Raw genomic sequence first — 21806 nt, 5'->3', positions numbered from 1 at the left:
TAAGAGATTGTATAATGAATTATTTAAAATATATATGAGGCTATTTTACTATCATAACCTAACCTAATCTATGAACCATGTTGTAATAATACATAAATGAATGTATTAGAATCAAAGTTTTTAGCACTAGACTGGTAATTGTACCGATAAGCACCAATTCTCAGGTCAATTAGTTCAACACCCTTCTCCAAATCGGTACCCCAATCGATTTTCGGTAAATCAATCCGATCCAATTCAAATAACCTTAATTAAAATAATTAATGTTTATTTTATAGAGTACTATCTTTTGTATTTGAAGATATGAGTTAAAATACCTGAGGACGAAACTAGAAAGACGTGAATATCCAGAGAAAACAATTCTGAATAATGCATTCATGGAATAGCCTAACAAATTAAATTCGATCACAACACTTAGGTGTGAGGGAATTGAATGTGTAAGAATAAAAAAGGAAGAGATATACTTAAGGTCATGAATGAATGTGGAAGGACTAGAATGAAAGTGAAAAAGAGCTTAATTTTATAAACTTAAAACTAATCATTGCTGTTACAAGAATTGCAAACCCTTACGGGCGCCCTAGTATTGTTGCTGAAACATAAAAAGAATAGAATTATTTTATCAGGATGATAGGAATCAAATTTTGAATATTCCTTGATGCTTGATGTGGATGGATCATAACAAAACTGACCATCTATTTTCCAAAATGCTTGAATTATCAAAAAACATTAATTACAAACAGTAAAAATAAGTGATTTTGTCCTCAATATTTTATTAAACATAGTCATTGCCCCTGATAAAAAAATACTATAATTGTTAGGCGATTAAAGTCTAAATAAATCATACAGTCAGCTTGTAAGATAAAAACCGAAATCACTAAATGAACATTTTAAAAATGATTGGCTTAAGCTCACAGAGGCGAGCGACTGTTTCATAATTCACTGCCACTGCCTTGGGGCTTTCACAACCCTAATCTTATATACATCATAAAAACTGCAAAAGCTTTACAAGTCTAATTATTAATATACTATTATTCTTTTGTGGGGAACAAATAGACAAAAACATGTTCATGCATTCCCATCTGTCCTGCATCGTCGAAATGCCTTGGTGAAGTACCCAGAGACAGGAGTCTTAGGAACCGGAATCAGCTTTCCAACAATTGCCAGAGGCCAGCTTCAACACATAATAACAACGATAGCAGTCATCAATGAAAGGGGTTTTATTTATTTATTTTTGTTTTAGTTTAGTGAACGTTCCATGCTCAAAAACTAGTAGCTACTTCAAATTTAAAACCATTCTTGAATGAACCGTTTAATCAATGACAAAAGAACTTAGATTTGTCTAATCTCAACTCACGTTAATTAGCATGAGCAAAATATAGAGTAATGTGGATATTCCCACATTATATCAAGGTGTATTCAGATAACTCAAATTGACAAGAAGAAAAAGAGCTTACCTGACGATGCCAATGCCAAGGGATACAAGCCATAGCTTCCAATAAAGTCTAACCGTTTTGGTAAACTTTCCAAGGAACTCAATTATGATTATCTAAGACAGGCTTGGAATTAGTATTACCATTCACACGTATATACTGAGCATAAAAGATCACTACAAACAGGGAAAAAAAGGATAAGATGATTGATCACCTGAAGAACAAATGTAAATCCAATTATTCCCATAAAGAGGTAGTTTTTAGTCACTCCTTTGAAGCAGTTGATTTCTTCCGGCTTTCTAGCATTAAACTCATTGAATATCTGTGATTTGGAACAGTATTTAAGTTTATTACACTAGTTGCAAATCTGATTCAGATAGATATGCTTCAGCATTAATGTAGAGTTGTAGACGTCTCGAACATAAAATAATCAAGGGTTACCAGCACATTTAGTACTTGAACTATAGTCAAATTCTCAATTTAGTACTTAAAAAGTTTAAAAATTTGAAACCAAGTGCTTGAATCTTTCCACCAATAATGCTAACCAAATTATTCAAATGACGATGTGTCCAAAATATCCAATAGAATTGCAAAAAGCAGCACGTTGATGTGGTTTTAGACATGGCATGTTTTTTATTTGATTTTAGGCATGTCATCCATTTGACTATATTATTCTCGTGGGCAAATTGATAAATAGGAGCAAAGATTGAGTACCTATTTGCGATTTTCTAAACCCTTAGGTAACAAATTAATAATTTAACAATAGCTTGGGCACCAAATGAGTAATTAACCTCAAAACTAATACCAGCAAATCGAAAACTGACCCAAGTCAACAAGTACTTACCTGACACATGACAAATGCATTGAATATCAAAGTATTCTTCACGTCATAAGCATGTTCCCTGTCATGGTCATCCTTCAAATGAAGAATGGTCAAGCCCATGAAGTTGAGCACAAGGAGGACAGTAACTTGATACGAAGCCTGAAATAACGTGTTAAAAGATGATAAAAGAACATGAAACTGCAAAGCTACATTTCCAGACTGAGGTCTGAGTCAACAACTCTCTCAATTTAATAAACTTGCAACTATGACATGTGAAGAGGTAACAGGAGAACATAATTAGTCATATTGTGAGGGCCCAAGAAACATGTACCTGTAGGAGTAAGTTCCTCCACATGATGTTTGTAATTAGAGGTTCCCTGAGAAATCAAACAAATATATTAAACACCCAAAGACAAGCTTGAAAGAGTAAATCCAGATCATGGTTGTTAGACGAGTTAGAAAGAGTAAACATGTTGAAAAGAGCGACCAGTAACAGTGAAAGACGTTTAAAAGCAAGGCGACTCTACAAGCCTTCCCTTTCTCCCCACTGAACTCTCTTCAACCCTGATTTATTCTTCAACAAGCTCAGACAAATATCCTGATGCAGGACATCTTAGGGGATAGGATATTAAGTTAAATCATAACCTTTTGGCTTTTTTTCTTGAGAAAGAATAAAAATTAGATAACTCAGGATTCCTTGATTACATCACACAACGAAGAAGAGGCTTTGTATCACACCCAGGGTTCCTTTGGAGCCACAGCCAAGGATGATAGTAAGCTGAAATTCCGAGCATGTCTATGCCCTCAAGTACACTAGTTTGTATAGACCCTCAACTTGGACTCCAGGTCAATAATCTTAATTTGAACTCAAGAAAACAGAAGATAATAAACTTGAGTTCAAACTCAAGAAAACCGAAAATAAACTTGACTTGAAAAGAAAACACAGATAATAAACCCTAATTAAATGTAAAATACTAAATGTATCCTAGATCTACAAAATATTGTAATTAATCTTCATAAATATAACAAGAGTATGAAAATAAAATCTCAACTAATCCCATAATTAGTTTCTTAGCATTCTGCATCATTCTTCCCTTGGAGAAAATCAGTGCTCGAGAATTAAAGGGTTATAGTATAAGAAATCTGCTGTAAAACCCAAAAATAGCACTACCAACCCAAGAAATCCATCTTTCTCTTATCTTTTCTCATACTGTAGTCTCTCTTAAATTAGTCACATTCTGTGACAGGCAGAAACTTGGTTTCTTTCACATCGGATAATCCAAGAAATGAGAAGAACTACGAAGTATTATTGTACATTCATTGAAGCCTTAGAATGACAAACATGGTCATGTTTCAAAGATAAACCGAATTGGAAAATTCCCCAAAAACGTTGGTATATTTTCTCAGAAGAAGATCAAGTTATTTGTAAGAACCAGAAAACTGTAGTATTTTACCCTTCTAAATAGAGAAATATGAATTTTAATAATTAATTTGATAGATGGTTGCCATATCAATTTTAGAAAAAGTGTTGCTATAAAATTAGAGTTCTAAAAACCAAAGTACACAATGGAAATTGACATGAGCAAGGGAGTTCAAACCTTCGGCCAACTGGTGACCTATGCATAAGGTTGTCTGTTGGTGGTTCAGTAGCCAATGCAAGTGCTCCAAGAGTATCCATGATCAGGTTAACCCATAGTAACTGTACCAAGAGAATTCAAATTTTCAAACTTTGCTCATCACAAAGATTTAATTTACTTAGCTCCTTAGGTTGACTAAATTATAGTAACGCATCCTACCGGTAGTTTTTTCAACTTTCTGTATCACAAGAGAAACAATAGAAAGTCTGGATTCTATTCAGCATACACATTCCACTAACTTTGAAGTTTCATCGACACATACAGACAGATACAGAAGGAAAAAGTTCAGTAAACAGCCCAATCAGGCTTTTAAACTGTAATGCCCATCTTTAGAACATGATAAAACCAATTATGAGTTGATACTTGAAAAGCCTATTTACAAGCTAAGAGAAAAAGAAAAGCTCATTAAATTTTTTAAAAGGACAAACCACTTCTATCCCACTTCAATACCTTAATTAAATTAAAATAATTTATTTCTTAAAAAATTGCATATAATCATCAAAAGTATATGCAACCTGAGAAATGTTTTGCTGCATATCGCTACACAAAATAGCCACCAACTAACTTTAGTACAACAAAATTAGCTAAATAGAATACTCTTTTCCCTTTCCCAATACAGAAACCTAGATGTATCACGTTCCTGGTAACTATGGACCCAACCCATCCAGAAACATGCACCATCAAGGATGCAAATGACAAACCCATATACAGTATTTGTACTATCTATGATGATACTATGGTACTAATATGTAAAGGATTTCAACCATCATCGGGCTGTTAACCAGAAAACTGAATCTCATAAGAGGTTGGAGTAAATTAGGGTATTTTAGCCATTTTTATTTTTAATTTTTTGCAAAAACAAGATAACTATCATTAAGGTCTAACCTTTTGAGTATAGTCAAATTAATTCAGAAGAGATGTAGGGACATTGAATGGGTGAAGAAGAGCTGTACCTGCACTGAATTTAAAGGAACATCACCGGAGGATATCGCTGCCACAACATTGATTACAAGAGCTGCAACATTAACTGTAAGCTGGAATTGTATAAACTTCTGAATATTGGCATAGACAGAACGACCCCAGCGAACAACCTAAATTAAGGACACAACATTGAGCTTCAATTAATGAAAATTTGATATAAGCCTTTCCTCAAATTCAGCAATAGGATACAGGAACAGAGGAAATAATAATATCTATAAGAAAGCATGCATCCACTAACCTTCACAACTGAAGCAAAATTATCATCCAATATAATGATATCTGAACTTTCTTTTGCAACTTCAGTCCCCTGAATACCCATAGACAGACCTATATCTGCCTAAAATACAGATAGAAAATGCGAAAAAAGGGGAGATAAGCAAATTAAGGTATGAAAAACATGGTGCGGTCACCACGCAGTACCAGAGACAAAGCAAGGGTTCACTGGATTTAGGGACAAAGCTGTTTAAATGGAAGAGTATTGATCCATGATGGTTCACATAGCTGGTTGTATGCAACAGAACTGTTTTCAATGTTTGATGACAAGGCAATCAGACAATATTTTGCATTAATAAATTGGTGAAGGTTCAAAATAGTGTGGAAAGGCATAAAATTTGGCATTTCAAAATGAATATGAAAGAGGATATGCAAGTATACCGAGATACATATGGATACTAAGCCAGTGCTTAACACATACAAGATACATCATAAAGCATCATCATTACAAGGGAAAAAAATTCTCACAAATTTAACCTAAAAAACAAACCTCATGAAGTGCAGGAGCATCATTAGTACCATCTCCAGTCACGGCCACAACATCCCCTCCCTTACGTAAGGCTTGAACAAGCAAAAGCTTGTCGCTTGGAGAAGATCTCCCCATTACCTACGGAACACTCCCAATTAACCACATTTTCATGTTTGAATAGACTATGTAGCTTAGCTTGAGAAAAGTTATCAGGATCTGAAGGAAATATAATCAGGAAATTATAGCCAAAAGATACCGTTATTTTCTTGGAAATTTGTTCTCTTTCTTTATCAGATAACTCTCGGAAAACCCTTCCTTCAATAATGGTAGGCTCAGTAGCATCTTCAGCAGAACTGAGTATTCCACACTCTAAAGCTATTGCTTTTGCTGTTTGGATATTATCTCCAGTGACCATACGTACCTAGAGATTCAATTGGTTCCAATTAGTGACTTTCAGGTGGTTTAATAACTATTATATAGGTATCCATGTAGTTCTCCAAAAAATTAGTATCATTTGCAACAAATACTAAGCATTAGTTCAAAACTATAGTAATTAAAAATTAAAGGAGGCAGAAAGCTTGGGCATTCAACATATTAACTTGATATAAGTAGCATTGCTGGGAATCGAGGGTATGATAAATTTTGATGCTAATCTTAATAAGCATCAAATCACCTTAACACCAGCATCCATGCATATTTTCACAGCATCTTTGACACCTGGACGACAAGGATCCTGCAAGTGAAAACTATATTAGATAAAGAAAAGGCAGTTTATGCCTTGGTGATGCGAGGTGCTGCCTTAGCACTGAAGAACAGAAGTATCTCAGACCCATTTCAGGTTGATTGCATTTTATCAGGTGCATGCTTCTTTATAAGCTCGACTAAGTGAAGTTCTCTCACATTTATTTTATACTCAATCTTTTATTTAACTTTAACTTTACCTTTGATAGCAGACAAGAAGGACATATCAAACTCATTTGAGTATACAACAAGAAACTTGGAACGTAAGAAATGGTGCATGTTAGCCAAAAAAAAGAAGAGGTAAATTTGCATGTTTTTTAGGACAAAAGTGGATCAATCTTTAAAGTTTATCAACAGAATTATATATCTTGAGCTTATTTTATTATACACACGCACACAACAAATATAAATATTGCGCCTTCACTTGTAAGAATTTTTTTGTGTGTCCCTTGCACCTCAAGTACATCACAAGTCCTTGCAAACGCTACGAAATGTATAAGGAAATCCACCTTTTCTTAATAGATGCAAGATTTTATTTCTTATCAGTATAAAACAATCGATGGGTCAGTAACTTCTTTGCACTGACAGAAGTATGAACAATGAATTTCTTTAAGCACTAACATTTACTGACAGGAATATATTCAATAATTAGAAGATAGAAGATGCAATAATAATGAGGCACAAAAAAACATAGCAAGATGAGTATAAATGACACTCCAAAATCCCGACATGCACAAAAAGAATGACACTACCAAAGTTAAAAAGTGGGGGAAATAACAGGGAAAATGCCATGGAATAAAGATTAATAGTTCATTGTCAAATTATTCTGGTTTTTCTTTTGTCAGAATTAATTACCCAACTAAAATTCAATGAGTAATTTGGTTTCTAACAACAGATCTACTTAGACGCCCCTGCATGCAATACTTTGTTTAGTGATTTATCATAAAAAAATTGTTGCAGTTAAAGGGGAAAGAGGAGTCGTTTCCATCTTTGACAAAAAGCTTTGCATTTCCATTCAGAGATGCTAGGCATAAATTCATTTATAGATTACAAAAGATAAAGTCAGATAAAAGATAGACAGGCCGCTAATTGACAAGTAACCAGTTCTGCAGATACTATTTTGGTAAAATTAGATAATTCCTACCATAACTAAAAAAATAAGTGTACCTTTATACCCACAATAGCAAGTAAAACGAGGTTCTCTTCAGGTAAGATCCATCCATTAAAGCCCTCTTCATCAGTGGGAACTTTTTCCTTTTCACATAATCTATATGCAAGGGCTACACAACGCAAGCTATTTACAGCCATCTCATCAATAGCAGCCTTAAAAAATTCCTGCAAAAAGGCAGTTGAACATGAAAATTGAAGCATCCACTGACATTGAGTGATGGCCCATTGTTTGTGATTAGAGGCAATTGATGCCTTGCATGATGTTCTCAAAACACAGATAACCAAAATATGCAATGCTGTTAGTTGAACATATCAATTAGCAAATAAATTGGTATCAATAAGCAGCAGCATGAAAAACTTGATTTCTGGTATATTTCTTACTTGAACCCGAAAACTAGACTCGACCAATCCGAACCCAAACTTGATTTGACCATAAAGAGTCAACAGGTCCAGGAACGGCTTGAATCCAGAACAACCTAAATGCAAAATGGCATGAACTAGAAATGGCCTGAATCTGGACCAAAACCCAAAATGACCTGAATCCATAATGTGGGACCCAAAAGACCCGGCCTCAAACCCAAAAACGACCTGAATCTCAATGACCTGAAATTCTAAGACCCGAATTAACTTTACCCAGATTTGCCTGACCCAAAACCTAGGTCTAAATAGTATTATAGACTTCTTAGTTCTTATGGACTAAGCAATTTATTTATTGGTAAGAGACAACCTTTGTTTACTAATGTATTTTTGACAAGGTTTAGTTTGTAATTAACCATTACTTTGTAATGGGTTTACACATGGTTTTCATAAAACAATAATCAATCTGCATATCATCACATAACCATCAATACAGCAACGAGTCCGCATAAATATGGTAAAGTTGCTAAAAGCTAATGCTGGAGGCTAAGTGTGTATCATATAAAAAATGTGTATAAAATTTAGGAAATCTTTCTAGAGCATGCGTGCATGCTTATGTGTGCCTGAATATACATCATCACAAACCTTGTCTTCTTTGATGGACTGCAGGCAACCATTTGAATCAATGTACCCAGAACATGAGGTTAAAACTATCTCAGCTGCTCCCTTCCAATGTATGCGAACTTCAGAATCAGCCTGCCATAAAGAGAATAGAAACAAATTCACAAGTAAAAGGCTTTGTATAAATTCATAAATTGTTTTCAATAATCCAGAAACTTCAAAATGTTGGGCAAGAAAGCTTTCTTTTAATGTTCTGCATCACCTTAACTAAATTCTACAAGAAAGCACATGAACCTGGACACTTCAACAAATAACCATCAAGTAAAAACACCTGAGCAAGGAAGCATCATTGTACATAGGGCAGTTATATACTTAGAGCAGCTAAGAAATCACTGTTTTCCTAGGCCAAAACTTCAGGTCACCTAAGAAATCCATATACATAGGCTGAATAATCACTACCTGGAAAGCCATCACATTTCGTTGTGGGAAGCAAAGACATTTGCATTGTTAACAAACAAAAATCAATAAAAATTATTAGCATCTGATAAGAAAATATCAAAAGATAATTTTTAAAAAAAATAATAAAGGGAAAAGAGGGAAACCAGAATCAGGCCAGAGTACTAAAGCTTTTCATATTTATTTTCATTTTTTTTTACTTTAACCAAAAAATAAAAGGTTATCCACCCCAAATTTTTTTCTCACACAACAGCAGTACTTCTCTTCCCAAAAGCCAAAACCTGTTAAACCTATTTTTCCATTTTTCTTTTAATTTTTCTTCTTCATAAAAACACAAAGCCCTTAAAACATTTTTTCTTTTTATTCTTTTATTCTATATCCCTATGTTATTCCAGCAGGCAAGTGAGCCATAACTGGCTTCTGCCTTTATCTGCATGGTAGGGGAAAACTGCACCAGCTCTGACCAACATGGTTAGAAGTAGGGGATGGCAGATTAATATCCCTCATAAGAATCTCTCTCTCCTCTTTGCCCCCCTTTTTTCTCCTCTTTTCCTCCCTCTTCCTCCACTGAGCTAACTCACAAAATGTAGATAATAAAGCAACCAAGGTTTAGCCAACTCCTTTCCCAATCTACCAGCCAAATACAACAAAAGACAAGCCTGCATAACCCAATCAAGAAGTTCTGGGCAACAGATAACATTCATGTCCTTAAGACAGTCCAATAATACACTAACAACTTCAACTATAAATTGAAATGAAAATGTTGTCACTTCACAAGATCCGATGAAAGTTGACTTGGTGCAGTTAATAGTGATATGAATTCATATAGCAGACAAACCGCCATCAGAATTCAAATTCACCAGCATCTAATGAAATATAAAGTGAACATAAAATCTATCACTCTACATAACTTGATGACTGCTTTAGATTAATTAAATTTTGAAAATGAAGCTAACAATGATATAATTCGTGCAAGTCAAAATCAATTCAATTGGTGATCAGAATTCACATCATAAGAGCCAAAGTTAAAAAGAGGCCAAAATTCTGTTAGATATGTTTGAAACCCAAAACTGATATGTAAGCAGGAAAATCTGCTTATTGAAATTCATGCTTAGAAAACTTGTCAGTCAAAAGTTTGACCAATTTCATCTTCCTAACAAAAAAAATTAAACTGGGGAAATAACCAAGATGCTTCTGTCGAAGTGCTCAAATATGCATCAAATGCTAGCAGAATAATCATGCACAATTGTATCAATATTTCCTAGATAGAAATCATCAATTGTTTTGGAAGGTCATTAGTGCTTTAGCCATGAACAAAGAATGTAACTAGTTTACTTACTTTCTGTAATTTCATTTTAAAACTTTCCATTATAGTGCAAACAACAAAATCAAAATGCATCAAAAAATGAGACAGAAGCCACTACCCCTTGTAATGCAACACCTCCTCGCTTTTTCTCTGAGTTGAAAGGGAAGACATGAAGGATTTTGGAATCCGATCGGATAATATCAAATTTCATTCCAAGCTACAAAACAATTTTTAATGATTAGTATGTACAAACAAAAGTAAATCTAAAGTAGATGATTGAAACAAGTTATAGGGGTACCTTTACAGCCCAAGAAAGTATAGCCTTTTCTGTGGGAGATCCAGAAATCTCAATATTGCCCCCATCCTGGAAAGATAAACGCAATTTAATGAGATTTCCTGACTTATGAGCATAACAAAGGTAACCTGCAGAACCAATAAGTAAAAAGCGGTGGAAAATCTAGATACTTGAGAAAATATGAACTAAGCAAGGCAATCTAATCACTCGAATTAAGAAGTACAGGGAAAATACAAAAACAAAAACAAAAACAAAACCCAAAACAAAGCACATTTCCATTAGGAAACTATGTGATGTAACAGGAAGAAAAATGATTCCTACTAACACAAAAACAATTACTTAGACCTCATTCAAAAATCACACACAAATATTCTATAGGAACACTAATTTATGCATGAGCAGTTATTTACCTTTTGACCTTAGCATAAATTATTAGATGAATTAAAAACAGAACTAATCTTTCTTACCTTTGGCACAAAAACACTCCCAGTGCTATTCTGTGCAACTCCTTCGTTCAATAGAGATACAACTGATGCAGGCAGCTGGGAAGAATCAGAAGGTGGATTTATCTTCTTTTTCCCAACAAAAGCTTCAACAACAGTCATCTGTTATACAATTAATCAGTCTGATATCTAATGCCTTCAAACAACTAAATTAAAATATAGAAACTGTAACCTGAACTAGAGAAGAATATTAAACACTAAGGCTTTTTGATAAGTCATTGGAAAAATTAAATCAGCTGAAATTAATATTTTCAATGATTTAATTTTTTAAGCTTTTTTGATAATCCAAACTGAAAAAACAATTGATAGAATTTTACAATGAAAAAGGGTTGAAAATAATGAGTAGATAGAGAACAACTTATCACTTAATGTGGAATTTTTTCAATTATTTTTATTCTTTTTAACATTATCCTTTAGACATTTTACCTTTAAATTCTTTTTAAAATTATTATTTATCAAACAATCCAATTACATTCCGTACTTAATTTTAAGTAATATACCAAACAAATTATATAACTTAAATTCAGTACTTAATTTTCAACACTTACTTTATCAAACAACACCTAAGATTATATAAACCCTAATTCTCTTTCATTTACTAGAAAGCAAGAACTGTGTTGAGTATTTTGACATCGCAACTTTCCTCCCGTAAATCTCTTCCTAACAGAAAGAACCAAACATACTGAAGCATTTCCCCATCTATCAAGTGTGAACGTGGAAAGTGCATAACCATAGTAGTGAAAACAAAAGGCAAGTAGATTACAGAGGATCAGTTTCTACTCATAAGAGAATAGCTATCCACATAAAAGTTACCCAGTCTTTTGATCCTAAAAGAAATGATATATAATCAAATTTAGAAGCATCCATGCTCTTTAATATAGAATTAACCTCATTCAAAGTCAATGTTCCAGTCTTATCACTGCAAATTGTTGTTGCGGAGCCCATGGTTTCACATGCTGAAAGCCGACGCACCTGTAAATCACGTCTGTTAGATAAAAAAGCTATAACCAAAAAACTTCGATACAGAAGCAACCATGGAAGTAAAACATTTAGAAAGTAGAATTATGAGCTTGCCAAAGCTTTATCTGCCATCATCTTTCGCATTGAGTATGCCAAACTGTAAAAGTTCAAGTAAAGAACAAAACCATAAAACTGTGAGAAGGAAAAGTACAGGAAAGTGCTTTCAACAGAAGGAATTTAATTGTTAGAGTAGCAGGAACAAGAAAGGACTCACTGAGCCGGGATCACTAACTAAAAAGCTGCTACTTAAACTTACGTCAAGGTAACAGCCAAAGGGAGCCCTTCAGGCACAGCAACAACGACAATTGTAACCTGGACAACTCCATAGTTAGGAAATCTTGGACTTACTTTTAAATAAGAATAAAAATTTTAACATCATTTTTGTTCCATGAGAATAGCAAGAGCTGGAAAACATGTTGGTTGAGCAGGTTTGCACATTTTCTCATTCAGATCATTTTGGGATTCAAGTTGTTTCAGGTTCAGGTCCTTTCGAAGTTCAGGTTATTTTGGATTCTAATTATCCGGTTTAGGCAGAGATCAAGTAAGGGCTAGTCAGGCTAGTTTTATATTTTATACAAGCTGTAATTATTTCAGCATGCATTTTGAGTTAAGGTAGAATTTGGGTTCAAATCATTTCAAGTTTTGGTTTTTTCAAGCTTGTTTGGTTCAGGTTTTCGCGGTTCAGGTCTTTGATATTTTTGGTCAAATCGGGTTTCGACTTTTTTGGGCGGGATTTTGGGATTTGGGTTCATTTTGATACCTCTAGGAATAGCTATTCCATTCTAGTGCTATTTCAAATGAAACAGTCTTTCCTATTTTTTGGTTCACTTCACAGCTATTATAATTCTAGTCATATGGTCAAATTTGAAATACCATTCCCCAGTCCAATATTGTATTAGCTATTCCTAACCCATTATGAATAGAAACACTATTTTGTGGACAACTTTAATCTTAAAATTATTTTTGAATGTTTAGTAATATAGTATGGAGATAAAAACAACAGCAGTGGTGCTAATCCTACCAACCACTATTGGCCAGAGAATTAAAACACACACACACACACACATCATTGCCAAATATGGTTGTCCACTGTTGCAGCTTGCAATTGAACACCAAGCAGCAAAGGCCATGTACATTTCTATCTGTAGCAGCACACCTAAAAGGCACTCTAGTGCCATGACATGTCAATGGAAACACCACAAAGGCACAATATGAGGGCAGATCAGGCAGCCAGCAGCCAAATCGGGCCCTTGCAGCACCACAATGCTGAACTGTCAGACATACCTAGCTGCGGCCTGTGATGCACTGTTAAGGCATGCCAGGGGCAGATCTAACCCGATGCAGCGCCAAATTAATGCATCAGCCACTAAAGGAAGACAAAAGAAAAAACTGGGGGGTGGAACAGAAGGAAAACTAATATATATATAAAAGAACTGTGGTCATTTTACTAAAGAGTTAAATAGTCTCTCTTTTTGGATTATTATTGCATATTTATTGGTACTATTCCAACTAGACAAACTATCACTATTTTCAACTAGATAATTGCATGCGGAAATGTAAAAGTTTATAACAAAACCAAACAGAAATATAAGATCAAAATCCTCATTTTCAGGAAGGTAAGATAACACAATACTAGGTTTTATTCCCATCATGTAATAGTGTAGATGTATTCCAGTCTATTCTTAATAATTACTATCTGATTCCCCCTCCAACCACACATGACCTAAGGGACTACAGTGTACTTACTGCAATTGTAAAAATTTTAACAACATCATTAAATGCATCATCAAAATTAGTGCGCCCTTTGATGAATTGTTTAGTTCCATCTGGATCTTCTGTATGTCCAGTGAAGTATCTAGACAACCAGTCAAATAGCAACACATTAGATGAAATCCAATCCAACTAGCATGAAAGTAGAAATTTACAGATTCTTACATACCTTGCCAAAAGAACAACAAGCACAGAAACAGCTACAGAAAGCCCAACTATGCCTATAAAAGTTGCAACTCCATTCAGGCGTACCTGCAGTGTGTGATGCATAATATGCTCAGGATGCAGCTTACTAACTGGAAAGAGGCACTGTTAAGGCACATTAAGGTGAAACCTGCAAGGGGGTCTCTTCACCAGTGTCCTCTGAGATACTGGCCATTAACAATCCCCACTCAGTATTGATTCCAACACCGGTCACCTACAAATGATTTGAGAAAGAAGATTTTAAATGGTTTGAAAACAAAAAGGTAAAAACCAGGTTATAATAAAAAAAATTCTAAGGAAAGATCAAATATACATTGAAGGAAGTGATGACAAAGGTCACAATCTACCTAAGAGCCTATCTCTTCTCAAGACAAACTCCCTACTAAAGGGATAAAGACACGGGCCATCAAGTGCCACATGCCAAAGTATACGAAATCAGATACGAAAATTTTCTATTCCTCACCAAATAAAAATAGCATGCTGCACTTCATACCATAAACCTAGTACATGTTGTTGGCAAATCAACATTTTTTTTTTCAAACCAACAAAAAGTGTAGTAACATGCACAAACAATCAAAATTAGTTGGCAGTCATAAAGCAATCAAATATTTCTCAAACTACATATCTGTACAATAATCATATCAGATAATGAACTGAAACATAAAAGATAATATGAGTTAAAAGATGCAAACTACCATTAGCTCAAATCAGAAACTAGCCTATACGAAACCCACTACTATATAGTACACAGAACAAGCAACAATTAGAAATGCAAAGGGGCAATGCCAAAACAAAAGCACATACCCATTCCTACTGTTTCTTCACAAAATCCATACCAAAAGGAAGAGTAAAAAGTTAAGTGCACATAGCAAACAGCATAATGCAGAACTAATAAGTTACAAGTGAACATCAAAATGCATAACAAGAGCTGAAGAACACGGAGGAGGGCAAAAAAAAGGAAAAGAAAAAGAGCGAGGTATAGCTTACCAGCATGGTACCTACACCATCTGCTACTTTGCAGCCAGACATCAAAAATGGTTCATTTTTATCCTTATAAACCTACAAGAAAACTTATGGTTAAAAACAATGAAAGCTGAGTTATAGATAAATGTATCACCAAAACAAGCAACTTACAATCTTGCTTTCTCCAGTCATGCTAGATTCATCAATCGCTAGAGAATGGCCGTTAACTAAGACTCCATCAGCCGGGACCTAAACAAAGCATCCAACTATTATTTAGTGCGAGTGCACATCAATATCAACACCCTGAAGAAACAACTGAATGACCCACCTGATCACCTATTTTCAAAGGCACAACATCACCAACAACAACATCATATATTGAAACCTTCACAATTCTACCACCTCTCACAACCTGAGGGGATATTCAAAACAGAAAAGTTAAGAATAAACAAAATTGAAAGTAAATTGAAATGGATGTCATCATACTGCAACAACACACACCTCTAATTGGATGTTTCGCTTTTCCTCATTAAGATTTTGAAACTGAAGAGATTGACGATAATCACTAGTAGCTAGTAAATAAGTAAAAGACAAAAAAGTTAGAAAGGAATTATCCTGCACTAAAAACAATCACCTTGCTTTTAAAAGCACCAACATTATTTAACTCAGAAGGGAATCATTTTATTTTTGAACATTGGTCAGATTTTATACCTGTAACAACTATAACAAGCAAAACAGCTAAGAAAATGCTACCCCCGTCATACCATCCTTCTTTCAAACCCTAGAAAGAATGTCAATTAAAACAATCAAATAAATAAGGGGAAAAAAGACGATAAGTACCAGTAAGAAAAACAAAAGAAAATCTAAGAAAGAGAGAAACAAAGAAAATGCAAAGTAGACATAGGTGACTAACAAAAGGCAATAAGCAGAGGAATAAAAGTAAACAGAATAATAGATTCCAAGTGTAAGAAACGTATGTATCACATTTCATAATTCATTTGAGTAAAATAGATTTCTTCACTTCAGGGCCTGTCAAATAGGAATAAATACACACCAGAAGAACATCTAATGATATCCGCATGCCAAAGTGATTTTTAAAAACCATAGAATCAATACATGCTTTAGACAAATATCACGATGCTTCATATCTTGTGAAATGTAAAATTGCAAATGTGGAAAATTCAGAACCTGCAATTCATTCACATCAAGTTAAGTTGATCTAGGATATGATAATAAAAAAATTAAAAATTAAAATTACAAATTCTGCTTCACCTAATCATCCATGCCATAAATATATTAGCACTTCTACTGCCTTTACATTAACTTCTTTGTGCAATCATAGCATATAAACAAAGTGTCAATTCACGCCAAAAAGCACAATAGTTAAAACTTTCAAACCCATATAAAGAAGGGGAGCATTAACACCCTAGCAAAGAAACCACTATCCAAGATACAAACATTAGTAAATACAATAGTAAAAAGAAAAGTTGAACCTCTGTCTTTATTCCCAACCCCAAAGACACAGAAGCAGCTACAATCAATATGATAAGGGTTAAATCTTGCCATGCCTCCCAAAGGAACCTCTGCAAAACAGCATAGGTATCACTACCAGCAAGCAAAAATTCAACCATAATGGTAGAATTTTAAAAATAATAAATAAGGACTAAGAAGCAAATAATATACCCAGAAACTCCGTCCCTTTTTCCGTGGATATGTATTTGATCCAAATGCAGTCTTGCGGTTTAACAAATCAACCTCATCCCCGTAAATTCCCGTCTCTAAATTTGTTTTCAACAGATCAGACAACCCCTTAACCTGATGAAGGAATCCACCATGAATCACATCAATTAACCATAAAAGAAACACCAAGTAAAATGATAAAATTACATTAACAGGTAACTTACCCCACCATATTGTTGAAGAGCAGATAATTTATGATCCCGGGTCATCGAAGCAAGTTGTTCTAGTCCAACTGCAAAATCACCAGCAGCACCTGGCAGTGTAACTGGGGTACCTGACACTAATAGCACATACACATGAATATAAAAAATTTAGGTGGAATAATGCATAACAGAAAACTCTCTCTAAAATTCTCTTAATTCTCTCCTCAACCTTGTTCTACCCTACTCAACCTGGCCACTCTACTCTTCCTTCACCTTACTAACCACCATGTGCCACTACACTCTACTTTAGGATCTGCTCTCATCTTCCTTTCCGCCATCTACCAGCACACCCTATCACTTGTTTGCAAATCCTCTACAAAATGCTTCTCATAAATTTAATATTCCATGGCTCTTTAAAAAAAAATACAAAATATATCATGAAAATGAAATTTGAAATATAAAAAATTGCAGTAGTATTAAAGTTAAAAATGGAAAGATAACTTGGGTTTGGAAAAGAAGGGAAGTATTAGTGCTTTTTACATATATGCATATTATGTGGAAAACATGAAATCAAAAGTTTGATTAGGCTTGCAAACAACTCAAAAAAAGAAAAGATAAAAAGACTTGAACATGCCCCAACTCATTCATCATCACTTGAGCTCAAGCTAGATTCAATTGTACATCAGTCAACAAGGAATCCACATTAAGTCAAGCCATAATTGACTTCTAACAACTTGAGCAATGATTTCTTGTGAAGGATTCTTCCATCCTATACACTATACCATACCCGTGTTCCTCCCAGCACTTTCCAACAATGCAAGCTAAACAGCAAAGTCACTACTATATTTCTACTATTTACCAAAACTAGAAATTGAATTGAGAACTTAGACAAAGAAAGCCCTCAGATATAGAACTATGAGAAAACTTGGAGCTAAGGGATACTGCAAAGAAGCATACCAATTCCCTTTTCCCCAGCCAATTTGAAAAGCAATGCTGCCTGCAGCAACATGCAGACATTAGTCAGACTTTACTGGGACAAAAGTATCCAAGTGAAATTTCATATAAAATATATAACATTACTCTTATGACTTGTGCATGAGCTCTAATCATCCTCTTTCTTTGCTCTTTTTCTTCTTGTTTTCTTAGGTCCAGAGTATACCGAAATCGACGAGAAGCGTTCAGCACAAGTGCCGCTTGCTGTAAAGGAAAAAAGAACTAGTCAAAGCTCCAAGAAAAATAAGAGTCCCCAACTCCTCATCCTATGCAAAGACTAATTGGACAACTATTAGTGCATACCAAAAAAAAAGGAAACCATGAATTTAACATGGCACAATGCAAATAATAATAATAACTATATGAAGTTAGAAACACTTGTTTATAAAGGCATGAACTTTTTAAGAAAAAATGCCCATATGCTCCATCTAACAAGTTCCCAAGAAGATGTATGATAACCAAAAGGTCATCTGCAAGGAACAACACAACAATTACAACTTGAGACTTCAATTTTTATGTCCCCAGGTTAAAATCCTAACAAGGTTAAGGCAGAATTTATCAGATGTGAGAGTACTATCGCCCATCATGTTGCTCAAAATCCTACCACTAGTTCATAAAATCGGGTCAATTTACAATAACAATAATACGAGAAAACACAATTTTCAAGCAAGTTAGTACCTCAATTTGCAAGTACAAAGTCTACAAAGTACTTTCAAGCTTCTTATAAAATATTTGTTAAGGTCAATGACATGCTCAATGAAAATGGTTGTTGAAGATTTAAAAGGAGAATATCACACAGGGCATTCGCACATACTCTAAGTCTCTAACTTTATATTGAACCCAAAAAAATGTCTCTAACTTTCTATAATCATACCAGCTAATCTGAAGGAAGCCATTACACTTTCTTGGGAATATGAGGCTAAGCATTCAAAATTTCTAGGGAACACAACCACAATATTATATAAAAAAAACTACTCAAGAAAACCTTCATTGTAAGTAAAAGATATGTCACCCAAGATATGTCACCCATTCAAGGGTCCTCAACAAACCAAAAAGTACCCAAACTCAAACCATATAAATATAAAAATAATACCCCATTAAAAAAATCTCAATGTGACAAAGAACAACCAACAAAGTAGTTCCTTGCATTTTTTAACAAACAACAACACTTGTAAGGATAAGAAAGATAATCAGGAAAAAACTTCAATGGTTTAATAAAGAGGATTGTTCTTTCGCAACAATCATTGATTCTAACTTAACTATAAAAGTAGGAGTGTACTTAGTAATGTCAACCAAACAATTCAAACAAACAATAGCCACTTCAATGAATAGGGAATTCAATGTATTTGCCTTGTACAATGAAAATACGATCAAGTTAAACACCATCCTTTTGCAGGCTAGATATGTTTCGTTTGTCAATCACTTGTGCAGTATTAAGAGTAACAGTCTATCACAAGTCAGGAACCATTCTCTTCCCACACACAGAGATTAGCAATAAGTGGTCACAACTAATATTGCCCAAGGTTGCTAAACTATTGGAGAGCATTGACTTGATGATAAGGACAAACTCATGAAGCAACATTGACAATGAGAATTTAATTCCTGGACCTCTTAACACACAACTTGTTGAGACGTTCCTGAGCAATTAAAGATAGGTCACCTACAATAAACTAAGATGCTTCTTGCTCGTAGCATATAGCCTTCAATGATAACACCATCTCTCAAGCCTGCCTATTCCGAAGTATAATAGGGTACATGGGATTCTTTGACTTCGTAAGAGATGCATTGTGTCTTTACCCGTTCTTACCATACTAGTACTTTTTCAGGTGCATATCACTCTCTCTGAGTTAAAGTGTTCTCTGAGCTGCTAGTTATCTTTTACAGAACTAACAAAGCTACAGAGACCATTGTCTTGATCAATAACTCTTAAAGAAAGAAATAAAATAGCAAGGATGCCTTGCTTGTCCCATTCAAAAAAAAATTCAATATTAGCTTAGCTGCTAGACATGCAAAGCTAAAACAGTAAAATGCAGTCCTCTGATTTTATTTCTACAATGCATGCGCTGAGCTCATCAAGTACCTAAATGAAAAAGAGACCTCGCAACACCAAGTTTTCAATTTCCACCATCAGTTTTTGTAAGGATATAATAACTTAAAATCTTCTCAGAAAACTCCAACCACTCAAAAACAACATATTTTTTAATACATTTAGTTCTAAAAATGCACCACAAAAGAAACAAACATAAATTTACAACCTCATTCCGAAAAGGAAGAGAATGAAGTTAATGTAAAATAGCATCCTAATTGTAAAGCTACTTGGCCACTACATACGGGAAAGAAGCAGAAAATGTCATGGGAAGGCTCCTCAGTCTCTTAATGGTTCAATGGCATGCTTAGAATAGGTTATCCAGCTCAAGCTTAATTGCCTGGAAAATTGTGAAACTAAGCCTACTAATAAGCCTCTACCCTAAAAATGGAGTTGGCAGAAGATAAATTAGCAGAAAAATTAATGATTTTTTTCCCTTCAGTAGTCAGTTGTATCCTTGCTGTCAGTTGATGGTCAGTTGATGTAAATTTGTTGAGAACTGTTTGCTGCAATGGTTTGCAGGATGCTGAACTTTGTAGCAGGGCATCATGCTCTCTTTGAATAAATAAGATAGCAATCATACAGAAATTGAGACTTAATTGTAAAGCAACCACTTTTCAGACTGATCATACAGCATCCTTAATTTCTTGCTCAGTACACTGATTGAATGCAACATGATAACAAGAAAGAAGCTGATGTTTTACCCATGATTCAGTTCATTCCGGCTGTCATATAAATAAAACATGGTGGCACGGCAACCTTAAGTAAAAGTTTCATACTAGAGACACACGCCAGACGTAATGCATACTCTATTCTGATGTTAACCCATGCAAGCATTCAGCTTAAGAGATGGAAATATGAAATGATGTCATTCCAAGCTTGCATTAAAAATGTTATCCATCACTGAGCAACCTCCCACGTCCATTGCGGTGAATAAAAAATAGAAAAAGAAACATAATAGGTCACACATAGAATTGAAATGGAAATTCATTTTATTACCACTAAATCCCTATATAAATCACTCTTTTTCCATCCAATTACAATGAGAGGAGCAAACAGATAGTGAGAAAAGAAAAAAGGTTAAAAGAAGGATTACCCTCCAGCGCTTGAGGGTCTGGGGGGTAGCATTCTTGGTCTGATCAATGTCGAAGGGATCAGAGGTGTCAGCATCAGGGTCAAGGTTAGTGTTGAGGTCATTATTGTCCTTAGAAGGGCCGGCCTCCAAGTCTTGGAGGCGACCATCGCCGGAAGAAAAGCCGCTCATATTGCTGATGGAGATCCTAGTTCAGCAGAAAAACAGAGAGAACAACTGTCGCAAGGGAGAAGGCTAACCCGCATAAAACAGCGGCACAATCACCTTAAAAGGAGGCAGCGGACCACCTAGAAGCGCCAAAACTCAGAATCACAGCGAAATCTTTACAAATAATTTTATTCACTTTTGAACTCTCAAACTAGAAGAAGAAGAAACGGGAGACCGATATTGGTATTGATAAAGATATAGTTATTAGTACTGGAATTCCCAGAAAGTGCGGAGGATATTGTTAATTGGTAATAGCAAAAAAATCCCTAACTCTAAATGCTTAGCCAATCGCAGATTCCGGAGGGTAAAGCAGCAGCAGCAGCATCGGCATAACATTTTTGTTTTGAATTTAGTTTACGTCTAAATAAATATCAAAGACGGTTAGATTATTTGGAGAGAAATCTGGATCGCTGCTTATCTGATGAAATAAAACGACTGTAAGGGAATGGTGGAGTTCTCCCATTATGGGATAATATTTACTATCAACAGTTTAACCACCCATCTCACTCTAACTTATCAAAACTACTC

General features: G+C 34.7%; 1 protein-coding gene across 2 annotated transcripts; it reads right to left on the bottom strand.

The window, feature by feature from the left end:
• Positions 1 to 737: 737 nt before the first annotated feature.
• LOC107906349 (calcium-transporting ATPase 9, plasma membrane-type) lies at positions 738 to 21801 on the bottom strand. 2 transcript variants are annotated; one of them, XM_016833320.2, is made up of 33 exons: positions 21075 to 21801; positions 17980 to 18096; positions 17857 to 17896; positions 16921 to 17036; positions 16700 to 16831; positions 16510 to 16599; positions 15728 to 15797; positions 15518 to 15588; positions 15345 to 15428; positions 15188 to 15265; positions 15041 to 15112; positions 14184 to 14267; positions 14019 to 14101; positions 13826 to 13934; positions 12336 to 12391; positions 12134 to 12176; positions 11948 to 12031; positions 11024 to 11161; positions 10560 to 10625; positions 10380 to 10478; positions 8524 to 8634; positions 7519 to 7686; positions 6284 to 6343; positions 5867 to 6031; positions 5632 to 5748; positions 5107 to 5205; positions 4841 to 4978; positions 3849 to 3949; positions 2582 to 2627; positions 2272 to 2409; positions 1642 to 1749; positions 1452 to 1543; positions 738 to 1168 (listed from the first exon to the last, which is right to left on the bottom strand). In XM_016833320.2, exons 1-33 carry the CDS (start codon positions 21240 to 21242, stop codon positions 1063 to 1065), a joined length of 3249 nt encoding a protein of 1082 aa, XP_016688809.2. In that variant the 5' UTR covers positions 21243 to 21801; the 3' UTR covers positions 738 to 1062. The 2 variants fall into 2 exon arrangements, with proteins under 2 accessions (XP_016688809.2, XP_016688810.2); XM_016833321.2 differs by having other exon boundaries at positions 16921 to 17030; positions 21075 to 21772.
• Between the last annotated feature and the right edge of the window lie 5 nt (positions 21802 to 21806).

This window comes from Gossypium hirsutum, chromosome D05, assembly GCF_007990345.1.
Source record: "Gossypium hirsutum isolate 1008001.06 chromosome D05, Gossypium_hirsutum_v2.1, whole genome shotgun sequence".
Lineage (NCBI taxonomy): Eukaryota > Viridiplantae > Streptophyta > Magnoliopsida > Malvales > Malvaceae > Gossypium > Gossypium hirsutum.
Note: the sequence above shows the minus strand (reverse complement) of the source record. Positions and strands in the feature narration are given on the sequence as shown.